The 25,274-nt window shown below is 37.6% G+C and overlaps 1 protein-coding gene across 1 annotated transcript in view; it reads right to left on the minus strand.

Annotated features, from left to right (window-relative positions):
- Positions 1-13,592: 13,592 nt before the first annotated feature.
- Positions 13,593-25,274, minus strand: part of LOC121876378 (THO complex subunit 5 homolog) — a 48,596-nt gene continuing 36,914 nt past the window's right edge. Inside the window, exons 11-14 of the mRNA XM_042381449.1 lie at positions 16,528-16,715; positions 14,203-14,318; positions 13,887-14,083; positions 13,593-13,741 (exon numbers count right to left, since the gene is read on the minus strand). Of these exons, the coding sequence (XP_042237383.1) occupies positions 13,678-13,741; positions 13,887-14,083; positions 14,203-14,318; positions 16,528-16,715 (565 nt within the window). The 3' untranslated portion in view covers positions 13,593-13,677. The remainder of the gene's footprint in view (positions 13,742-13,886; positions 14,084-14,202; positions 14,319-16,527; positions 16,716-25,274) is intronic.

The following is a 25,274-nucleotide window of genomic DNA, read 5'->3' on the forward strand; positions in this document are numbered from 1 at the left end:
CGCTTATATCAGCTCTAGAAACAGATCTAGTTTGAGAATTAGGGGGAAGGAAAAATGTGAAGAATGAAGAGTAGAATCATCAGCGTAAGAATGGATAGAATTAGTCGTAGTGTGATAAAAAAAAGAAAGACAGTAGGTGAAAGAACAGAACCCTGTGGGACACCACTATTGGTAGAGAAAGAGCGAGAGATTGATACCCCGAAAACAACTGACATGGATCGGTTCTCAAGGAAGCTAGAAATTAGAGAACAAAGTGGGGGAGGGAAACCATAAGAAGGAAGTTTAGAAAGCAAAATTTGTGCCATACCCCTGTCAAATGATTTGGAGATGTCATGGGTCACGACGAAAGTTCCCCATAATTCCTAAGAAAGGATGACCAAAGATGGGTGCAGTAGGAGTGCAGATCACCAGTAGATCTCGCCTGGCAAAAGCCATACTGGTGATCCGACCAAAGAGAAAGGTGTTCAAGGTGATGGAGAAAATGAGAGTTGAAGATAGTTTTGAAAATCTTAGAGAGGAATGAAGTTAGTGCAATGGGGCGATAGTGAGAAGTATTGCTCTTTTTTGGGATGAGCTGAACTGAAGCATGCTTCCAAGAAGAAGGAAAAGTTTGGGTTTTGAGGCAAAGGCGAAAGAGGTGAGCAAGCACAGGGGCCAGAATTTCAGCACACTCCCTAAGAACATGAGGGGATATTGCATTCGGTCCATGTAGATTACTCACAACCAACCTGGATAACACACCAGCAACCCTACGTGTGGAGATTATAGGAAAGTGCATAGGTTCAGTAGGAAGAGTAGGAGAGGTAGAGTTGGAATCATCTAAGGTGGAGTTAGAGGAGAATAAGGTCCCAAAGAGATTGGCTTTATCAGGGACAGAGTTGGCAATAGAGTTATCAGGTTGGAAAAGAGGAGTAAAGATGGATTGCAAAAATTATTCCATATATTTTTGGTTAAAGACCAGAAGGATTTACAAAACAAGAGTTAGTCAGGTCAGTGGACTTTCTGTTTATAAAATTCTGCTTGGCACTATAATGATTTCTAGAAGTAATGAAAGAGGAGTGGATTACAAGAGAAGGAGAAAGTTTCATAGCTTGATACGCCCTATCTCTCTTCCTACATGCAAGAGAACAGGAGCGATCAAACCATGATTGTAAAGTGAAAGTTTTGGTAGAAGATGGGACAAATGCACTCATATCACCAAGTACCCTGTACTGTATAACCCCAGCAATGCTGTCAGCTCAGTGAGGCGTCTCGAGTGGAAAAGCAACATTCATCCCAGGAAAAGTCGGAGAAGAATTCTCACAAGGATTGCCAGTTTGCCCTCCGATAGTGCCATAGTTGGCATTTAGAGGGGGGTGGGGGAGGTGGTCGTGCCCAGTTTGATTTAATAGAAATAAGATTGTGATCAAAAGACCTTAAAGGGGTAGAAATTGAGTATGAATAGTGTGAGGGGTTAGAGGTAGAACAAAGATCAACAATGTTAGTAAGTTGATCGTGTCGATATGGAACATGTGTAGGGTGTTTAATTATTTGCTCCGGATCATCAAATAAGAAAAAAGAGTGCCTCAGCTCCACCTTGGCCATCTCTTGCAGAGCCAAGCCACTCTCTGTGATGTACATTGAAATCCCCTTAGTAGAGAATCTCGGTGTAGGGTGAGTGGATAGCAACGACTCGTGGCAAGAAGTGAGATAGTCGAAGAGCTCCAAATAGTTGGTAGAGTTGGGAGAACAGTATAGGAAACAAAGAAAAATAGTCATAAATGGTAGAGATATTTTGAGGCAGATGACATCATAAAGAGAAAATTCAAGATCCGTGAGTCAAGTTTTAAGTGTATGTGTGTTGCAGTAGGCACATGCACTTCCCTTGGAACGGAAAGAGGTCTAAAGGTTGTAGTTGGAGACTTGAAAAGGTTTGGGTGAAGTTACTCTGGTCAGTTGAAGTTTAGATAATAGTAAGAGATCAGGGGAAGAGGTTAATACATAATAATACATGGTGCTCCACAGAAGGAAAATTGGAGCTCAGGCAGCGAATGTTAAAAAAAATCCGATTCTCCAGCAACCGCAGTGACGTCAGTTGAGGCCCCAGTAGTTTGATGATGATCAGGTCGGCCCTGGGGTCTTCAACCTTCCCAACCAGTGGGACCCATCCAATATTAAAGTCCTGCTTTAATATTATTCTCCACTGATATCATAGGAGAATAAAAGAATAGAAAGAATAAAACAGACCAACAGTGAGAAAAGTTATATATGTTGTGTTGTGAATAGTAAGAGAGACAATTGGGACCCTGCAATTGTGTGTAAATGAGGCAGAAAGACAGATCAGCAACCTGGGACTTGGTCACAATTTTTGTGAAGCCATATGGCAGCAAAGTCTGCCATTAGACAACACATTATGCTTCCAATATCTGCCTACTACCTACTAACGGATTCTATTTGATTGACGAATTGCTGTGGCTTAATTAGACCAGTACGTATTTGGGGTCTTTACTGTACTAATTTCTACTTGACAGATTTGAATACACCAATAGTAGGAAGACCTATGACAAAAAGATAAATTGTTAGGTAAACTAGATAAAATTCCTGGCTATAGTGTGTTTTTCCCAGTTAAGAAGAGATGCCCCACTCCTCCTCAAGAGTTACAGCTGAATGGCTGTTGCAAATCTGCTTGATTTCATCCTAAAGTAATGATGTATTTTTAAATGAGTTTATTCATAATCGTTGGGATGACCGTTTTTGACGAGAAGGATATCTTGTTAAATTAAATAAGATACACACATTCATTATTTCCAACATGAGCTTGTAGGAAGTTTATCAGAAATCTTATGCATGAATTAACTGTTAAACTCTGGTAGTAAATTCATGCTTTCGGAGGACGCATTTAATATATACCGTATTTGCCAGCATATAAGACGCACCCCTATTTTACATGGATATTTTGTGGAATTTTTTTTAGTACGTTTCATCATACAATCATTGAAAATGATTTTATATGGGAAAACATATGATTTTGTGCATGTAAATACAATATATACAGGGTGTCCTCACTTAACGTTGGGGTTACGTTCCTGAAAACGAGACGTTAAGAAGATCAATTTTCCCCATAAGAAATAGACAAAATACGGGAGTTACATTCCTGAGCCTCCTTTTGCCCTATGAAAAAAGTTATATATACAGAAAATCATTGCCCTTTCTATAGAAAATAGTATGTAGAACTACAGTACGTACTAAGTTTGTATTGGTACTCACCGATGGGCGGAGGTGGTAGAGCGAGTGTGTGGCGGGTAGTGGAGTGAAGGAGGAGGATGGCAGGAGCAGAGGAGGAGGGTGGGAGCAGAGAAGGAGGGTGGGAGAGGAGGGTGGTGAGTCACCGAGACTCTGCAGCTGCCTCCTCCTCCTCCTCCTTTGATGTTTGCTCCTCCTCCGTTGTTGGCGGGAATGTCTCGGCAGCAACCGTATCTGAACTGGCAGCTTCACCAGTCATCTCTATATTGTGGAAGTTATACTGACGCTTAAATCGTTGAAACCAGCCTCGGCTGGCCGTAAAGTTCTCTTCCTTCGATCCTTCACCCTCTTCTTCCTTTATGTCGCCAAACAGGGATGTGGCCTTATAATGGATAACCATAAGGCTCACAGGGATATTGCACTGATTCTGGTCCTCCATCCACATTGCCAGCATCTTTTCCACCTTCTCTATCACAGTGCTTCTAGTACGAGTCGTCTTAGCAGCACTCAGAAGAAGAACCACTTCCAGCACTAGCCTTAATCTTGTCAGCGTTGGTCCGGGTAGTACGCACTGTTGTGGGGGTTAGAACAAGCACAGCGGCTATGTCCATAGCAAGTTCCCCTTTTTCAAATCGGATTAATACATCCATTTTCGTAGCCAGGGTAATGGTCTTATGTTGCCTCTTCACTACACTAGCATCAGTAGCACTTGATGGGTGCTTGGAAGCCATTTTGAATGGTTCGAGTACAGTTTTAGAGCAAAAGCAACTTAAATACACATGAATAATGTGAAATCATAACAGAGACTGGCTTGGCATCGCTTGGGGATGCTGTGACGTTCTGTGAGCGAGGGCAGCGCGCTGAGCCGAGAGAGCGTAGCGCAGCCAGACAAGAGCGGGTGATGCGCCGTAGAAAGTAGTCCATGATGACACAAAACGAAGTAGTATTGGATCACCGGGACGTTAAACAAATTTTTGGTCTCTTAAAGTTCAGCGACGTACTACCAAAACAACGTTAAGCGGGACGACGTTAAGCAAGGACTTACTGTACTGGAATCAAATAGGAAATTATATATAGTAACATTACACTAACCCAACTCTACCTCTGATCAGAGCAGCTGTGTGGCTTGTTTATATTTTGGTCAAGAGAAATACCGTCAGGATGTGAAACTCGTATTTTTGGCTGTGATGTTTTGCATTGCCGCAATCTGCCACCAAGGTGAAGCACCATCACTATTGTTTTGGCGTCATCAACTCATTGCAAATGGCTGACTGGCGGTTGAACTTTCTGTTAACATTTCTTTAATCTTTCTAGGGGCATTTTTCATTTAGATAATTAACAAATGTTTCTAAAAGGTAATACAGTACAGTCATTAAATAATGTAAGACATGTATCCGGTGTGGGTTACATATGCTGGGAAGGAGGTACAGTGAGATGATGTGAGCTTCCCTCTGCCGTTAAGCCAATGTAAGCCATTATTTATGTCTTCGGCAAATTTGTCGTAAGTTTGTGATAATAGTTTGTGATAATTTGGCCTGTTTTTCAGTATTTTATTATTAGCAACAAAATTTTTTTGCTCAGTGGACTACTGCTCGTCCCAGACTCCCTAGCTAGATGCCTCCGCCTATGGTGCTCGGCCTCCCATCTGTAATACAGGCGCATTAGATGCTGGGTAATTTGTGATACATTAAAAAAAAAAAAAAAGTCTTATACGCCGGCAAATACGGTACGTATTTTAACCCACAATAAGGCATACTAAGACAAATTACGTATCAGTAATACTACATTATGCAAAACTAACATTTTAAAAGATCAGAATCACATTGAAATATTACATGGCCATCAGCAGAGGCGGGAAATTTGACTGTGAACAACTTCATATTTCCCGCCTCTGCCGACGGCTCGAGTGGCCAAGCTCCTCAGTCAGTCACATTCAACCACCAACTTTCAGGGGCTGTGTAATATTTCAATGTGATTCTAATCTTTAAAAAATGTTAGTACAGTGGTCCCTCGGTTAACGAACTCAATTCGTTAACCGAAACCATTGTTTCAATGGGATATTGGGTAATTGGTTCCAGCTCACAAAAAAAGTATATACAAAGTAAAGCCAAAAATGCATAAAGTCAGAAACATTCCCAAAATTCCCCTAAATCACTATATATATCGTATATATACACTAGAACTCTTAAATCACTACTGTACAGCTACTCCCCGACTTACGTCCACCCGCACTTACGACCTGCCTCAGTTGTACCAAAATGTGGTCAAATTATGTATTTTTGAGTCCCAAAGTCAGTACACAGACAAAATCTCCATCTGTAATTCACTTTAAAATGGCTGGCAAACTTAAAAGTGAGTGTTTTGTGGTGCTGAGAAGAAAAAGAGACCCCCATTTTCGATTTTCTATGTGTTATTTAAGCATTTCCGACATGACCATTTCGACTTACGATCTGGATGTCGGTCCCTAACCCCGGCGTAAGTCGGGGAGCAGCTGTAATGTAATACAGGTGATTAATTTTATCTCTTGTGCAAAAATATGACGTTTATATTCACATTATTCGCTGTCTTGCAAGGAATCCAGCAATGCAAATTATATTCTCCTAACTTTAGTCTGAGATTATTATATATGATTAAAACTGTAAGCCTAGTGAAAACCCCCAATCATTTCTCGGGAAGGTGGGGACGGTGGGGACTAGGGAGGGAGGGAGGGAGGGGTGACAGTGACATGTTTGACAGTTGGTGCCTGTAGTGTGAAGTATTTAATTGTTAATTTATGTCCTTTAGATAGAGTTTTTGTTTTTTGCTTATAAAATTTAATAGAAGTGACCGGGGTGAATTTAATTTGCATTGCTGGAATTCTTATACGATAGTGATTAATTTGAATGTAAACATGCCATAGTTTGCACTAGACAAAAATTTTAGTAATCATTTTGTACATTATTCTGATTACATGTACTGTACAGTTCAGCTTTGCCCTTAGGACAGTGTGTGCATGTAAATGAGTTTCAATAAATGAATAAAGTTACATATATGAGCCAATAATAGTTGACAAACTTTATGTAGACAGAGCTTGGATGGCTAAATTTTAGAATGACCAATAATTTTAATACTGTATAAATAAATGCACAAATATTAAAGAGCACAATTTTCTTGATATTTACTCCAATAGAAACGAATGTAAACATAGAAGAGATTACAGTATAGTCTCGATTTGCGCAGATTTCGTTTACGCAGCACCTTGCCAGACCGACAATTTTTATTTTCGCAGTATTTTCCATCATTTACACGGGAAGCGACGCGGGTAGGGTACCCACAAGGTCGCCCAGTCAACAAAACATTACCAGTTCTTCACCTGCCACCCACCACAGCCAGCCCAAGATAGTGATAGTGAGGATATGGACTTTGAGGGGTTTGACAAAGAGGCCCTCCAAGCCTGTGGTGGATAGTGATACAGGTGATACAAGTGAGGGCCAATTCAACATTCTGTTGTTCCTTGACAACGCACCAGGATACTCGCCACTACTTATGGATCGTCACCCCAATGTAAAAGTGGTCTTCCTTCTTCCCAACACTACGTCATTAATCCAGCCCATGAACCAGGAGTTGATATGCAATGTGAAACCTGCATACCTGTACTCTGCAAAGAAGTTTAAGCTCCTGAACGACTGTACCAACACCAAGGATGAGTTGCGTAAGCTGGGTGACACCGATAGCGAGAGCAAAAGAGACGAGGACAAGGAACAACAGGTGGTGAATCAAGCAGTTCTCGTCAAACAGTTTTGGAAAAATTTAGCGTCAAACAAGCTGTGGACTTCTTGGTGGAGGCATAGGATCAGCTGTCTGTAGCTACGATTCGTCATCACGCATGGTATCCCAGGTGAGAGGCGGAGTCAACCTGTGACTGGTGAGGTTCAGTCTGTTACTGTGGTATTGGACCTTGCAAGAGAAGCTGCGCACAGTATTACAGCTGAAGGCTTCTTCGAGACCACCAACGAAGACATCCTGGAGGTGATCAGAGATCCTGAAATGACTGCCGACGAGATGTTGGAAGATGATCACGTCAGTCAAGAGGCAGGTGGTGCGTCAACCCCAGAAGAACACAAGTTAACTCATAGTAATGTTAAGGATGCCATCGAGTGTGCAGAGAAACTGAAGCTCTTCCTTTCCAACGACCATGACGATAACTGCTATGAAGTCTTCCATACCCGGCTGGTGCAGGCTATGGAGCCGTACATCAAGGTGTATCAAGACAACATCAACACTAGCTGTCAAAAAAGCATTACCGAGTTCTTCGCCCGCAACCCACCACAGCCAGCCCGAGCCAGTGATAGTGACTTTGAGGGATTTGTCAGGGAGGCCCAGACAACTATGGTGGATAGTGATGGTGATTCACCTGAGGGCCAGTAATCTGCCCTCTGCCTCGGAACCAGCCTCCATCCCCGTATGCCGACCCATCTCTTCTACTAACATAAGTGTTAAACCTAATCATTATTTTTCCTAACCTAACCGAACCTTACATAAGTGTTAAACCTTGATTTTTCCTAACCTAACCTTACGTAAGTTTTAAAACTTGATTTTTCCTAACCTAACCTTAGGTAAGTGTTAAACCTTTATTTTTTTCTAACCTAACCTAACCTGATGTAAGTGTTACACCTTGATTTTTCTTTTACCTGGTACAGTATATTATTCTATTATTGATATTTCGCTTCTATATTATGTGTGTACTGTATGCATACCATCATAAAGTTAAGATAATATTTTTACTACAACGTAGTTTTGTGTCGTCAAAAAGTGGAGTTTGGGGGTCGGGCCAGTCTCTATTGGAATTAATCCCATATGTTCTGTTGTTCACTTTAAGCGGTTTTCGTTTTACGAGGTCAATTGAACCCACGGGGTACCGCGTAAAATAATAATAATAATAATAATAATAATAATAATAATAATAATACAGTCGACCCTCGTTAATTCGACAGTCGACCCTCGTTAATTCGGACCCCTTTAATCCGGATTTCGGACAAAATCTGAATTTTTTTTTAAATTTTTAGATTTGTAGGAATATTACCTACATGGACCTTAAGCTAAAATGCTGGTCCACCCACTGCTGGGATAAAACACCAGCATTTTTTTGGTTAAATGTAACATCTCCACCACTAGTGTTGGGGATGCAACTTTTAACTTCAGACATGAAAAATATTTACCATTTACTGCCAGTAAACAATGGAAATGTAAAATATGTACCAATTAGTAATGAAAAGTTGTGCAGTTCCTTCAGCAAATGAAGCTCACCAATTTACAATAAGCTAAATTACCTTACGTGTTTTCAGTAGTCTATGTTGAAGTTCTTAGCACAGGCTAACTTATCATATCATATACGGTATCACAGTTCTCATTGATCTACAAAAAATACTGGTAATAAAAACCTTTTCGATATTTCACACTTAATATAATACCCGGTAATCTACTTCAACCTCCTATTGCTTACAACGACGCATGACGCACCACCAGCTGTTGAGTATCAGCTAGACGGTACACGTGTTTTTCGAATCGTTTTCAGTTAAAAAACTGTTACATCACATGTATATTTTACCTTTACTGTGCCTGAATGAATATATTTTCGGAAATAAATAGTAGTTTTACTGAAACGTGATGTATTTTAATGTAAAATAGGATAAAATACATGACGAAAACAAAAGATTTTACCTAACCTTCCGATGTTCAAGAGAAGTTACTCGTTTTTTTAATAGTTTTTGGTTAAAATACTGTTATATTACAATGGTATTCTATTCATACTGTGCTTGATATAATGCATTCATGGAATGTAATATTTTTGCTGAAATGACGTATGTATTACAGTGGAAAGTGGGATAAAATTGTGACAAAAACAATGACTTGCTTTCTTTCGTTCAAAAGATGTTACCGTAATCGCTTTTCGATTGGTTTTCAGTTAAAAAACTGTTGTATTACAATAATATTCTATCCTAATTGACTTGAATAAATACTACGATACCATATTTCTGAATATTTTCATTAAAATCCATCCAAATCATTTTCCTTGTCATCGTCTGCAGCACCAAACAGCTTCTCTCAGTCCTCTCCTTGAACAGGGCTAGAGGGTACATGTTTTTCGAATCGTTTTCAGTTAAAAAACTGTTACATCACACGTATATTTTACCTAAACTGCGCCTGAATGAATATATTCTTGGAAATAAATAGTAGTTTTGCTGAAACGTGATGTATTTCAATGTAAAATAGGATAAAATACATGACGAAAACAAAAGACTTTACCGTATATCTCGGCCTACAAGACGGAATTTGAAGAAAAAAAAATCAGCCCAAAGTTAGGGGGTCGTCTTAAGCACCAGAGATAAAATTCTTACCTCTTAAATTTTGCGGTTTAGCGTGTCAAGAGTGGTGATGGAAACATGGTAAACCACTCACAAGGTCCTACCACTAATTATTTTATACTGAAACTTACATTTGGGAAGCTGGATTAAAATGAAGATTACCGGTATATTAAAATAATAAAAATGTATTATAAACCAGTCTAACATACCGTAAAAGAACAATATACCCCGGTAATAAACACAGCTGCTATCATCACCCCCCCCCCCATATGCCAGTGACGAGAAAGGGAAAGCGACCTTGACAGTGACCGCCTGTGGCTATTTTTAGCCGTCCTTGTGTTCGGAGGTGGTCAGTAATGCATATCTGTATATTTACTGATCATAATACTTATCTCCTATAAATAATTAATTAAAATTTATTTTTTTACAAAAAATATTCAGTAAATGACTGCGTTAATTCTCGAAACTACCGACAGTGGTAAATTTAGGATGAGAATGATTAACAGAAGTCACGTCATGGATTCGGAGTTTGGTCCTTAATGATCATAAATGTCTGGTCAACTTCACCTACCAGGTATAATGGTAGCCTTCCTTTTTCGCGAAACCAGTATATAAATTAAAGAAAATACTTGCAGTGTGTTTAATGTATTACAATATATTATAACTAAATAAATAAACAAATAAATCGGCAAATCTATTTCAAGTAAATGGAAATATTTTACTCACACCAACATTAGTTCCAGTTAAATAACTGACGCTTAAGTGAGTCACTAGTGTACACCAGCGGGTAAAATTTGATGCCAATACTTGAAGTGAATTGGCATTATTTTAAATAACCAACCATAAATAAATGGAAAAAAGATCAAAGGTGAAACATTATATTGTATGTATGTTGTGTTGTCAAAGGAAGAGAAACAATTGAAACTCTGCAATTGTGTGTAAATGAGGCAGTAAGATAAATCAGCAACCTAAGACTTGGTCACAATTTTCGTGATGCCATATGGAAGTAGGACCTACCATTAGACAATACTGTACATTATGCTTCCAATATCTTCCCAGGCAGTAGAATCTCCCTGTTTGGTAGCTGCCTAAAACTTTTAGTAATATTACTTTGATACAACATGATAAATTTGACAAACAATGAAAATAAACAAACAAAAGTTATTTACCAAGACCTTCTCTCTCAGAACAGAGGGTAAGAGATGGAGGGGAGATAAGACGGCTATTTATAGCCCGTCTTTGTGTAGGAAGTCGACCACACAATAAATAATTCATTTAAAATTTATATTTTTTACATAGAATATTCAGTACATGACTGCGATTGTAAAATATTGTGATATATATATATATATATATATATATATATATATATATATATATATATATATATATATATATATATATATATATATATATATATATATATATATATATATATATATATATATATATGTATATATATATATATATATATATATATATATATATTTGTGTAATAAATGTATGTAGTAAGTATGTACAGTAATCTTTTTCACTCAAATCCTAATGAAACACTATTGAATTAGAATACTGTAGCTCGCTGAAGCAAGCTTATAAATTAAAGAAAATACTTCCAGTGTGTTTAATATATTACAGTATGATATAAATAAACAAATAAATCGGTAAATCCATTTTAAGTAAATGAAACAATTGTATTCGACACCGACATTAGTTCAAGTTAAATAACAAACTTTTAAGTGAGTCACTAGTGTTTACACTACACCAACCGGTAAAATTTGATGCCATTACTTGAAGTGAATTGGCTTTATTTTAAAAAACCAAGGATGTGTAAACAGCACTGGTCAATGGGATGGTTGGTAAAGGACTACTGGGTCAGTAAGCTCCCAATGGTAAGTGTCACATTTGGGGTACTGGTCTTATACAGCGAATAGGGCTCAAAAGCTACTTTTTAAATGGAAATTTTGGGGGCCGTCTTATACACCCCGTCGCCTTGTAGGCCGAGATATACGGTACCTAACCTTCCGATGTTCAAGATATGTTACTGGTTTTTTTAATAGTTTTCGGTTAAAATACTGTTATATTACAATGATATTCTATTCATACTGTGCTTGATATAATACATTCACGGAAATGTAATATTTTTGCTGAAATTACGTACGTATTACAGTGGAAAGTGGGATAAAATCGTGACGAAAACAATGACTTTGAAATATAATGCAATATTAACCCCTAAATCGGTTAATTCGGACAATCGGCTAAAACGGACACCCTTCCCCCCCTATTAGTCCGAATTAACGAGGGTCGACTGTAATGACAATAATAATAATATTAATTCACAGTAAATAAAATTTATAATAAAAAATACAAAATTGAAAAAAAAATAATAATGATAATAATAATAACAACACTGTAATAATAATATTAATAATAATAATAATAATAATAATAATAATAATAATAATAATAATAAAGAACCATAAATAAACACAAAAATGAAAGAAAGATCAAAGTGAGAAACAATATATGTACGGTATGTTGTATTGTCATTAGTAAGAGAAACAATTGAGACCCTGCAATTGCGTGTAAATGAGGCAGAAAGTCAGATCAGCAACCTGGGACTTGGTCACAATTTTTGTGATGCCATATGGCAGCAGGGTCTACCATTAGACAATACATTATGCTTCCAATATCTTGCCAGGCAGTAGTACCTCCCTGTTTGGTAGCTGCCAACTACCTACTACTACTCAAATTAATCACCATCTTAAAAGTATTCCAGCACTGCAAGTTATATTATGTTAAGTCAAGTCACCGAAATTGTTTAAGATAAAAATTTAAGCCTAAAACCACCTTCACCCTGGCTGGGAGGATGGGGGAGGGAGGGGAAGGTGAGGTGTTGACACAGCCGGCGGTGAAGGTTACCTAGTGCGTATTTATTTACCCGTCATATAGAGGGAGAGTTCTGGTTAAGAGGGATTCTGGCTAATTGATAAATTAATGTATTAAATGCGTCCTCCGAAAGCGTGAATTTACTACAAGAGTTCAGCAGTTAATTCATGTATAAGATTTCTGATAAATTCCTACGTGCTCATGTTTGAAATAATTAATGTATGTATCTTTATATAATTTAGCTAAATATCTTTCTCGTCAGAAACGGTCATCCTAACGATTATGAATAAAATCATTAATTCAGGATGAAATCGGACAGATTTGCAACAGCCAATGAGCTGTAACTCTTGAGGAGTGGGCGGGGCATTTCTTCTCAGCTGGGAAAAAACGCACTATAGTGTGTGGTATGCTTGTGTATCATTAATGTAATTATAGATGTGGAGAAGTGATTATATTGATAGGATATTGACAATTCTTATGCATATGAATGGCATTACATAGACTGACTATGTAATTCATAATGCAGCTATTCATTAGTTTTAATTCTTGTTGCACATGATGAAGTGACAAGCAGGGTTACCAACCATTTCTATCGCATGCCCATTCGAAGAGGCATGCATTCCCTCTGCTAAATATACCGCACACAGCGAGGATGGCTGCTTGTACTTGCGCGGGGTGAAAGAAAGACAATCTCTACCTACAGTTTCAAGACTATGGACCAAAAGCAATACAGACCCAAGTTTGAGTCATATGGATCAGCGTGAAATTCATCCCAGTAACCCTACTGCCTTGTATTCTTTTTGAAGAACTATGAATTTGACTGGGCAATAATTCGTTTTACAGCCTTTCACTGATCTATATAGAATAAAATGTCCACCAATTATCATAAATAAATCACTGGACAAGGTAAGGAATTTCTCAAGATACTGGATTCTTTACCTGGGCCTTCAGATGACACTTTCAATTCAATCTTTGTGTATTTTCTCCCAATAAAACTGGGAGAAATTACACTAGGCTGATCTAAGAACTAATCCACATCCTTATACTGTACAGTATACTTCAAGGAAGAGGAGGACACTTACTTGGTCCATGTCTCTAATACCTGTCGACTATTCTTTTTGGTTAGTAATATGACATGAGTGTCTTAATACAGCACTATTTATTAACATTAAGAAAGTACATGTAAATGATTAATAAGCAACACTGGAAACAGGTGATACTCCCTCTACCGCTGTGAGAACACCCCTAGTTTTGGATGATACTTGAAAGGGAAGGCTCTGTCTGGGCCTCTGCAAAGGAAATTTTTTATACAGAATTTGACATCTTTAGACATAATGTGATATTTATTTTTACAGCCATATACAATAAACAGATCGAAGTTAAACTTTATCTCATGCTTACAGCATAATTCATTTCTTACCAATTCATTCTTACCTAGCAGGTCTGAAAAATATTTTTTCTTTATGGAATTGAGCATCTGGTCCTCGAGCATCAGCATGAGCACTATATGCTTCAGTGTAAACATCTAAACAAACTGCCAAGCGGTATAAGATCAAAGGGAGGAGGTGAAGACGGTCACTGCGTGATGATACTAGCTCATCCCAATGCACATTCACCTCTTTTTCCATTAGCTAAAGAAGGGAATAAATTGCATTACATAACTTAATTATTTGTTGTGAGAAATTAATTACAATAAGCACTTATTTGCTATGAAATGAATGTTTTAACTTGAACACAAGAAAACACAAACCCTCAGTTGTGGGCTGTTAGCAGTCTGGAAGTGATCTTCCCAGTAGAGAGACAAGGCAACAACTGGAACTTTGATGGGATGGTCTGGAGAAACTGCCACCAGAGCTTCCAAGCGAACTATTCGGCAAAAAGTTTGAGATAAAATATTCAGGATTAAGTCAGTAAATAAAGGTGTTTCTAACTTAATTTGTACTGATTTTATAGACTCCAGTATAAACATTTCTTAAATTTTTTCATTAAAGAATTGAGTCCCCGTGGTCATATTATGTTGAAATATTTTGTTTAAGGATCATTTATTGAAACAATCTTGTTGAGAGTTTATTCAGGATACCAAATTCATCTTTCGAATACAATTAGAACAGATGCTGTGGATAAAAGTTTATACACTTTCGCTCACCGTAACTATTTTTTCTCCTGACCATGGCCTAATGTAATGGGAGAGTGAAAAGAGAACCACACAAAGTAAAAGAGTGTTTCTTATGGTATACAATATTACTGCATTATAATATCCCATGTTGATAAAAAATATAGAAGCACATGGTGCATGTTAATAATAAAGTATTTATTCATTTACCACCACCTCCACAGAGGTAGCAATTGAGTCACCCTCTTATGTCACCACAGTGGCAGCCCCAACTTACACAAACTTTCCCTTGTACGAGCAGCATTTTGGTCATGTTTTTCTGGGTTAGGGATATTGTACATCATCTCAAAAAAGTATCTGCCAGGATGGGTCCAATGACTTTCAAAATACTACTTGCAACTCCTGATGTCCCAGGGGGGTTGGTATGTGTGGCTCTGTGGCATATTGATCCTATTATATTTGGTAACCGAACATCATGTATTAGTTATGCCAAAATAAATACAAATTGTATTACTTATGTTAAACTATATACCAAAGTAATTGCATGTCCCAATATTTACCATCCATGGTCTCATAATGTTTTACACAGTGTGGACAGATACCTTTTTGAGATACTGTACATGTGTTCGGTTTGCAAGGGGATTCAACTGGAGTTAAGCCTCTGTAGCAATGGTGCTCCATGCCACATGCATACTGGTAGTTTAAATGCAGAAACATTCCCTAATGCCCAGAGAAATTCCATAGATGTGGAATTTTTTTCGGGGATTAGAGAATTCATCTTAATACCGGAAATCTCTCAAACCCAAAAACACTCTGTACCAATTATTCCAGGTAATGGGGATACAGTATTGCTGGATTTGATTCTTAAAAAAATTAAGACAAAAAGGCATCTCTCTATGGTTACATTTCCATTGCCCTTTTAACCCTGTCCTATGAAGACAGGGTGTGAATAACACCCTGCCTTCATAGGACATTTTTTTGTATGTACTCCTTCACTTTCCCCTTCCAAAATGCAAGCACCATCCTATAACCTTAGCTGTTTTCACAACATTCCTAGACACTAACTTTTTTCCACCTTTTCAAAACATCCTGACATCGATTTTTTAACCATATCTATAGCGTTATGTTTCAGATACTCAATGAGAATATGTAGAATATGTGGGGTGAAAGTATTTGAGAATACTTGAATAACTGTACAGAAAACTTCATGGGTTAAAGTGAATTAGAGTTATGTGTGATTTTAAGGAAAGAGTGAGTGACAGTGAATAGATAGGATTTTGAGTAAATACAGAATGCCAGATATATAAGGAGACAGAAAGACGAGCTTATTGATAATAAGGAATACATGGAGGTATGACATTGAAGAAGTTATAGGTTTGTTAGCTGTGTGCTGGTGGACAGAAGATTAAAATCCACAATGAGGATGTGACCAGGCTAAGAGGAGCTGCACATGTAGCTTTTGATGGACGTGAATATAACAGTTACAATAGTTAATGAAAGGAAGAGATGTTGAAATGCAAGCAGTGTTTGAAAAAGAGTTGACCAGAAAGGACACTGAAGACTGAGGTGAATGATCCACTAGTAGTGAAGTGGAAAAGACATCTCGGAAACAATGGTGTGCATGAATGAATGAACAAATTGATCTGAGTGTTTCAGGGTATGAAATTTTGGTTGTGAATTTAAAAGAATAAGCCAAAGAGATATCTTAGGGCCATGTTGTGGAAGGGGAACCCCATACCAGAATATGTCTGTACAGCAGCAAGCATGAACAAATCAATATGAGTGAAGGGAAAGTGGGTGTCTGCTCTTGGTTCTGACCACCTTGCAGAAAAATAAGGAGCTTTTAACTTAATACTAAGAAATATAAAACACTACAATATAAATTGTGTAGCCAACATTAAATTTATAAAATTCTTATGCTAACAAGCTACTTAATGTAAAATCAGAAGGCAGAAAACTTACCATGTTTACGATCAAATAAAGCCATGAACAGCAAATGTTGTGGTGTTACTACTTGAATTTCACGTAGCAATTGAGTGGATGATGATGCTTCATAGTCTGCCCAAGTAACAGGACGCCAGGATTTCAGTTCAGAGCAGACTTTTCCTGGGAAATGCTGACGTAGTAACTCGGCAGGGATTGCAATTGAGCTGTGATATTTAATTACATATAAGAAATATTGCTGTAACCTTTTAAAAGGTAGGCTATGTTAGTAACAGTGCATAAACATCATAATAAGTAACAATACAGTGGTCCCTCGGTTAACGAACGCCTCGGTTAACGAAATTTTGGTTAACGAACTGCCTCCCATAAGATTCTTAAAATCGGTTAACGAATTTCTTACGAGCCGACCTCAACATGTTTTCGCTTGCACTGGCCGGTCAACCAGCTTTAGTATCAGTCCGCCAATACATAAATCGGCTCTAGGGCTTAAATTCCTTACTATTTTAGTGTATATCAAGAAGTTTATACTATTCAAAAATTTTAAAAGTTTAATATTCAATTTTTTAGTCATTTTAACAATTATTGAACATAATTGAAGGTAAAGTGACTAGTTTAATGCGCGGCATCCAGCCTCTTAACACAGCAAACAGGCGTTAGTCTCTCTCTGTTTTCACTGGAGGTAACATCTTGCTTGAGCCTCTCTTCAACTAAACGCTTTTTTTCTGTTTCCAAGCAAATTATTGGTCATTTTGAAATATATTTTACATATTGACAATATATAATGCAGTGCAGTGTTGATTTAAAGAAAATAATCTTGAAATACACCAAGAGAACTAAAATTTTATGGGTGAAATGGTGCCATGGGGTAACTTCTCTTCCACCCCAATGCCTTCTCTTCTTTTTCTCCTCCACCCCCATTCTAATTCCCATCATCATCATCATCCAGGAGCCTTCTACATACACACCTCAAAGTAAGTGAACTTTTCTACCATTTTTGTTGAATTTAGGCAATTTTCGGTGAGCTGGAACCAATTACCCAAAAACCCATTGAAACAATGGTTTCGGTTAACGAATTTTTCGGTTAACAAACAACCTGCTGGAACGGATTGTGTTCGTTAACCGAGGGACCACTGTACTGAGTACCAGTAGCTTCTTAAGTAACAGCTTCTAAAGGTATTTGGAGAACTCTTCTGAATATAAACACAGTGAGACATTTTATCAATTTCATGTAACCAAAATAATCATAATGATGAGTTCAAAAAAATCTCGAAGACACGAGTAGATACGTTCCTTGGAGTCTGCTCGTATAGGGAAAACTTGAATGACGGAGGGAATAATACATGGGCTAAATAGGGATGCATTCCCGAGCAATGAATATACAGCAACTCCCCGACTTACGACGGGGTTAGGGACCCAAATCCAGGTCATAAGTCAGGGGAAAAAAAATCTAAAATGAAATGCAGTACAGTAAAAGTAATCAATAATGAAGAATGGATAGAGTGTTACTGTGCACTTACCTTTAATGTAGTCAGCTGAATGTACACGGGACCCCCATAATTTTCTATTTACTGCACAGGATACATGGAGACTACTGTACTTGAAATGGATTTACTGGTTTACTTGTTTATTTATTTATTTATAATACGTTAGGGGGCAGTGAAATTTTGCTCAAAGCTGCACTCTTCATACATATCTAAGACTCCATGCCAAATTTGAAGCTGATATGTCGAGGTTTAGTCTGCCGCATTTTCTACTGAAATTTTTAAATTTACCTACAATACTAGCCAAACAGCGCTGTGGCGGTGCAATGTTCTGTTCAGTGTTTATCAACTTTTTTTTCATATCTCTTATTTCATTTAAGTTGTCTTGTTGCAGATGAGTATGGTGCTATGTCTATATTGATTATCAGCCTTTTCTCATTTCATTTCTCAATGTTGTGTTACTGTACTGTAATGTAGGGGACACCTGGGTAAGTTGGCGCACTTGAAATTATTCAAATAGTTACCGTTAAGCAGTTCACACCGCAGGATCACCACGTGCTTCCTCAGTCACCCATAAGCAGTCATTCTGAGACGCCGCACGTCTTGATTATGTCATCATGGTTGAGCCTGGCAATGAATATCTCACACATGTGACTCCCAAGACTGGACACGGAAAGCAGATTGCCAAAACTATTCACGAGTTTCTGGTGGAGAAAAATCTAACCCAGCAGCCCATTGTGTGTGTTGGTTGTGATGGAACCAATGTAAATGTAGGATCAGAAAATGGAGTCATTCATCATCTTGAAATGTTACTTGGTCACCCGCTCCATTATTTCATATGTCAGCTTCACGGAAATGAGCTGCCTTTCCGCGCAGTTTTTTATCACTATGATGGTAAACCAAGTGGTCCTGAGCATTGGCGTGGTCCCATTGGAAAGCAGATCAAGGAGTCTTTGTCTGAGCTTCCAGTTGTCGCCTTCCAGCCAGTCAGTTTCCCTGATTTCCCTGTGTTTAATGATGAAGTGGAGAAAGATCTGTCCTGGGATCAGAAATACCTGTATAGGATTTGTAAAGGAGTTATCACAGGTGTTGTTGAAGATGACTTGGCTGCTATTGAGCCAGGTCCTCCCTGTGTGTCAAGGTGGAACACCTTATGGAGTAGAATCCTCAGGCTGTATGTAGCAACATCAAGACCCAGCCATGAGTTGAAAAGAATTGTCATTACAATAATAAAGTTCAGTGCTCCAATGTGGTTTTACATCAAGATACACCCTTACGTAACACACGGCTCAAGGAACGTATTCCAGTCCCTGCTATATATGAAACACCTGAATAGTGAGGAGGAGACGATAGTGAAGAAGGCTGTCCAGAGAAATGCATACTTCGCCCACACAGATCAACTTCTTCTTGGTATGTGTGCAGATGAGGACATGACTGTTAGAGAAAAAGCTGTCTCAATGATAAGAAAAATTAGAGAGGAGAATCAGCAAAAGGAAGAATGCACTGGCAGATCTGAAGAGGAGGAGGAAGATTCTGATGCTGCTGTTGACGAGAATTTGTTAAACTATACTGATGAGGAGGGTAAAGATGGAGATGGGAATGAGGATGTGCCTCCTGTAGTCAACATGAGAAAGGTGGTGACTCCGAAACTAAAGTGGCAAGCAAAAAACTATCATTCCATGATTAACTGGAGGAATGAACTCAAGACTGAGCCTCCTTACATTGCTTCTCTGTCAAATCTACAGGTTAATGACATTCTTGAGACACCATTAGTGGTGCCCAAGTGGCCAAACAGCACTCAGGCGGTCGAGAGAGGCATAAAAGTGATGACTGAAGCTTGCACTGAAGTGACGGGATACGAATCGAGAGATGGATATATTAGGCAAAGATTATTGTCTAGGAAAATGATGCCAAGGTTCCGCACAAAAAAGAATTTCAATATGAACTTGTAATGATTTTCTATACGGTGTACCTGTAAAATAACATGTGAATTAAATCGATGTCACCCATGTAAAATTTATCATTGTCCTGGAAAACATTAAATGACACCTAATTTTTGGTATACACTAAAAGTTGACAAAAAGTCGTTCGCGATGCGGCAGGGTAAGTATGCATGAAATGGCATGAAATTTTGCACAGGTGTTTGTTACAGCCATACAAACGATGCCTGAAAAGTGCAGCCTGCAACTCAAATAAAAGTGTTTTTTCCCTGCCCCCTATAATACGTATACTGTAATATATTAAACTCACTGCAAGTATTTTCTTTAATTTATAAACTTGCTTCGTGACAAAAGGAGGCTATACCTGGTAGGTGAAGTTTACCTGATACATTTATGGTTGCATCATCATTAAGGATCAAATTCTGAATCAGATGACATGACTTCGGTTTCTTCATTCTCATCCTAAATTTAGCATGAAGAAAACTACCAGTGTCGGTAGTTTCAAGAATTATCGCAGTCATTTACTGAATATTCTTTGTAAAAAAAATTAATTTAAAATGAATTATTTATAGGAGATAAGTATTATAATCAGTAAATATACCGGTATGCCTTACTGGCCACTTCGGGCACAAAGACGGGCTAAAAATAGTCCTACCGGTATCTCCCCCCTCTTACAGCGGTCACTTTCCCTTTTTTGTCTCGTCACTGGCAAATGGCGGCGGTGCATGATGATAGCTGTGTTTATTACCGGGGTATGTTGTTATTTTACGGTGTGTTAGACAGGTTTATAATACATTTTTATTATTTTAATATACAGTGACCCCTCGGTTAACGAACTCAATCCGTTCCAGAAGGTCGTTCGTTAACCGAAACCATTGTTTCAATGGGTTTTTGGGTAATTGGTTCCAGCTCACTGAAAATTGCCTAAATTCAACAAAAATGGTAGAAAAGTGTACTTACTTTGAGGTGTGTATGTAGAAGGCTCCTGGATGATGATGATGAGGATGGGAATTAGAATGGGGGTGGAGAAGGAAGAAGAGAAGGCATTGGGGTGGAAGAGAAGTCATCCCATGGCACCATTTCACCCATAAAATTTTAGTTCTCTTGGTGTATTTCAAGATTACTTTCTTTAAATCAACACTGCACTGCATTATATATTGTCAATATGTAAAATATATTTCAAAATGACCAATAATTTGCTTGGAAACACAGAAAAAAGCGTTTAGTTGAAGAGAGTCTCAAGCAAGATGTTACCTCCAGTGAAAACAGAGAGAGACTAATGCCTGTTTGCTGTGTTAAGAGGCTGGATGCCGCACATTAAACTAGTCACTTTACCTTCAATTATGTTCAATAATTGTTAAAATGACTAAAAAATTGAATATTAAACTTTTAAAATTATTGAATAGTATAAACTTCTTGATATTTACTAAAATAGTAAGGAATTTAAGCCCTAGAACCGATTAATGTATTGGCGGACTGATACTAAAGCTGGTTGCCTGGTCAGTGCAAGCGAAAACATGTTGAGGTCGGTTCGTAAGAAATTCGTTAACCGAATTTTTGTTCGTTAACCGAATTGAAGATCCTTATGGAAGGCAGTTCGTTAACCGAAATTTCGTTAACTGAGGCGTTCGTTAAACGAGGGATCACTGTACAGGTAATCTTATTTTTAATCCAGCTTCCCAAACGTAAGTTTCAGTATAAAATAATTAGTGGTAGGAACATGTGAGTGGTTTACGATGTTCTCCATCACCACTCTTGAGACGCTAACCCATAATATGTAATAGGTAAGAATTTTATACCCGGTATTTAAGACGACCCCTAATTTTGGGCTGATTTTCTTAAGGTTCAAATTTCATCTTATAGGCCGAGATATACTGTAGAAAATGCACGTGTCATTTGAAAATTTTTTTGGTCCCAACTGTGCAGTCATATGTGCGGATGGTCATTACGGACTGAGCAGGTCGTGAGTGCGGGTGGACGTAGGTCGGGTAGGTCGTAAGTCGGGGAAGAGCTGTATATATATAAAATATATATATATATATATATATATATATATGCTGATAACCACAAGGAAAGAAGGAAACACGAAGTTCCCAAGCGCTTTCGTGTAATTCACATCTTCAGGGGTGAGTACAGACTGTACTCACCCCTGAAGATGTGAATTACACGAAAGCGCTTGGGAACTTCGTGTTTCCTTCTTTCCTTGTGGCTACTGGGCACATGCCTGGCTCACGCGCACTACAGTGATTTACTTGTATATGTATGTATATGTATGTATGTATGTATGTATGTATGTATGTATATGTATGTATGTATGTATATGTATGTATGTATATGTATGTATGTATGTATGTGTATGTATGTATGTATGTATGTATGTATGTATATGTATGTATGTATGTATGTATGTATGTATGTATGCATGGATGTATGTATGTATGTATGTATGTATGTATGTATGTATATGTATGTATGTATGTATATGTATGGCAAAGTGTATGTATGTATGTATGTGTATGTATGTATGTATGTATGTGGCGTATGTATATATGTATATATATATATATATATATATATATATATATATATATATATATATATATATATATATATATATATATATATATATATATATATATATATATATATATATACATACAGTCAACCCTCACTTTACGCGGTTAATGTAACCCACAGGGTACCGCGGAAAGTGAGAAACACGTAAAGTGAATAACATAACATATGGGATTAAATGAAATAGAGACCAGCTGACCCCCAAACTCCACTTTTTCCGACACAATACCTATGTTCTAGTAAAAATAACATCTTAATTTTATGATGGTACATGCACACAATTAATACTTAAGAGAAATAGAGAAATACAGTCGCCACGCTAATGTCCATTCAAATAATGGACTCAACTCCCTCCCCCTCTTCTCACACTACACTCCACTCGCTGGCTCTTCCCTCTGAGAAATTTTGGGGGGAAAACCAGGTATAGTAATAAATAATACCTCAAACTAAAGTTAGGATAATATAATTGACATTGCTGGATTCCTTGTAAGACCAAGAATATTTTGAATATAAATGTCATATATTTTTCACAAAAGATAACATATTTACTCAGAGTTAACATTACATCTAAAATTTGTATGTCTAATGCAAAATCTATGATGTTTATATTCAAAATGATCATCAAATTGTAAGAATTCCAGCAATGTAAATTATATTCTGGCCGGATAACTTGTATGAATTTTATGAGCTAAATAAAAAAATTATACTTCGCCCTTGTAAAGGGGTACACCCACCGCGGAATGTGAGCATCCTGGGTTCTGGCAAGGCACCGTGTAAACGTGGAAACGCGGAATGTGGGACCGCGTAAAGTGAGGGTTGACTGTATGTATACAGTAGTACCCCGATTTACGCGGTCAATTGAACCTACAGGGTACCGCGTTAAGTGAAATCCGCATAAATGGAACAACAGAACATAAGGGATTAATTCCAATCGAGAATGGCCCGAACCCCAAACTCCACTTTTTCCGACACAATACCTATGTTGTAGTTAAAATAACATCTAAATTTTATGATGGTATGCTCACACAATTAATATTTAAGAGAAATACAGTCGCCAGGTTAATGTCCATTCAAATAATGGACTCAAATCCCCCCCCCCCTCTTCCCAGCCCACTAGCTCCTACCTCTCTGATTAATGTTTGGGTGAAAACTCTTAGATTTTAACGTTTAGTAATAAATAATACCTCAGACTAAAGTTAGGATAATATAATTGACATTTCTGGATTCCTTGCAGGTCAGGGAATATTTTGAATGTAAACTTCATATATTTTGCACAAAAGATTAAATATTTGCTTTGTGTAAACCAAATTATTACATTAGATCTAAAATTTGTATGTCTAATGCAAAATCCATGATGTTTATATTCAAAATGATCATCACATTGTAAGAATTCCAGCAATGTAAATTATATTCTGGTCCAGTTATTTGTATGAATTTTATGAGCTAAAACAAATATCTTCAGTTAATAAAAAAAAAAAATATTCTTCACGACACTATCTGTCAATCAAAGTACCCCAACTTGCCTCCCCCCCACCTCTTCCAACCGCGCCAGATGGTCGGTCGATCCCAACCCTCCCCCCACCCCCCACCTTCCCTCCCTACCAGAGAAATGTTGGGTGAAAAAACTAAATTTTAACTTTTAGTAATAAAGAATACCTCAGACTAAAGTTAGGATAATATAATTGACATTTCTGGATTACTTGCAGGTCAGGGAATATTTTGAATGTAAACTTCATATATTTTGCACAAAAGATAAAATATTTGCTTTGTGTAAACCAAATTATTACATTAGATCTAAAATTTGTATGTCTAATGCAAAATCCATGATGTTTATATTCAAAATGATCATCATATTGGAAGAATTCCAGCAATGTAAATTAAATTCTGGCCGGGTAATTTGTATGAATTTTATGAGCTAAAACAAATATCTTCAGTAAATAAAAAAAATATTCGTCACCCAGACACTACCTGTCAATCAAAATACCCCATCTCCGGCTGCCCCCCCCCTCTTCACACGATCGCTGGGTCCCTCCCTCCTTCCCTACCCCCCACCTTCCCTCCCTACCAGAGAAATGTTTGGGAGAAAACAGTATACAGTCATGCGCCGGTTAACGTCCTAGATACGTTCTTGGAAACATGACGTTAACCGAAAAGGACGTTGTCCGATCATCACAGAAACTTTGTATTTATACTTACGTGTATGTGGAATACTATATACGTACATATACACTTTTACTCTTAAATTACTACTGTAATGTGATACAGGTGATTAATTTTTATCTCTTGTGCAAAATACATGACGTTTATATTAAAATTATTCACTGTTTTACAAGGATTCCAGCAACGCCGGGCAGATGAGGGAGAAGGAGGGAGGGAGCGAGCGAGGGGGCGTGGGGGAGGGGAGGTACTACGTTTGACAGTTGGCACAGGCCCAGGTCTAACGCGTGTATATTTATCAGTTCTCAAGTGACTAAGCTTCTCTCTTATAAAAAGCCAGTGAAATGACCTGGGTGAATATAATTAACATTGCTGGGATTCTTGTAACATACTGAATAATTTGAATATAAACATGTTATAATTTGCACTAGACAAAACAATTTTCGTACCGTAATCAAATTAGTACATGTGCACTCCAGCTTTGCACCAAGGTCATTTATTTCTTTTACGTTTCTTTTAGTATGGTGTGCATGTAAATGGATGAAAATAAATGAAGAAATTTATGTAAACCTACCCAATAGGTAGATAGGCAGCTTTTTTTTTTTTTTTTTTT

Source organism: Homarus americanus, unplaced genomic scaffold (assembly GCF_018991925.1).
Source record: "Homarus americanus isolate GMGI-L3 unplaced genomic scaffold, GMGI_Hamer_2.0 scaffold34921, whole genome shotgun sequence".
Taxonomy (NCBI): domain Eukaryota; kingdom Metazoa; phylum Arthropoda; class Malacostraca; order Decapoda; family Nephropidae; genus Homarus; species Homarus americanus.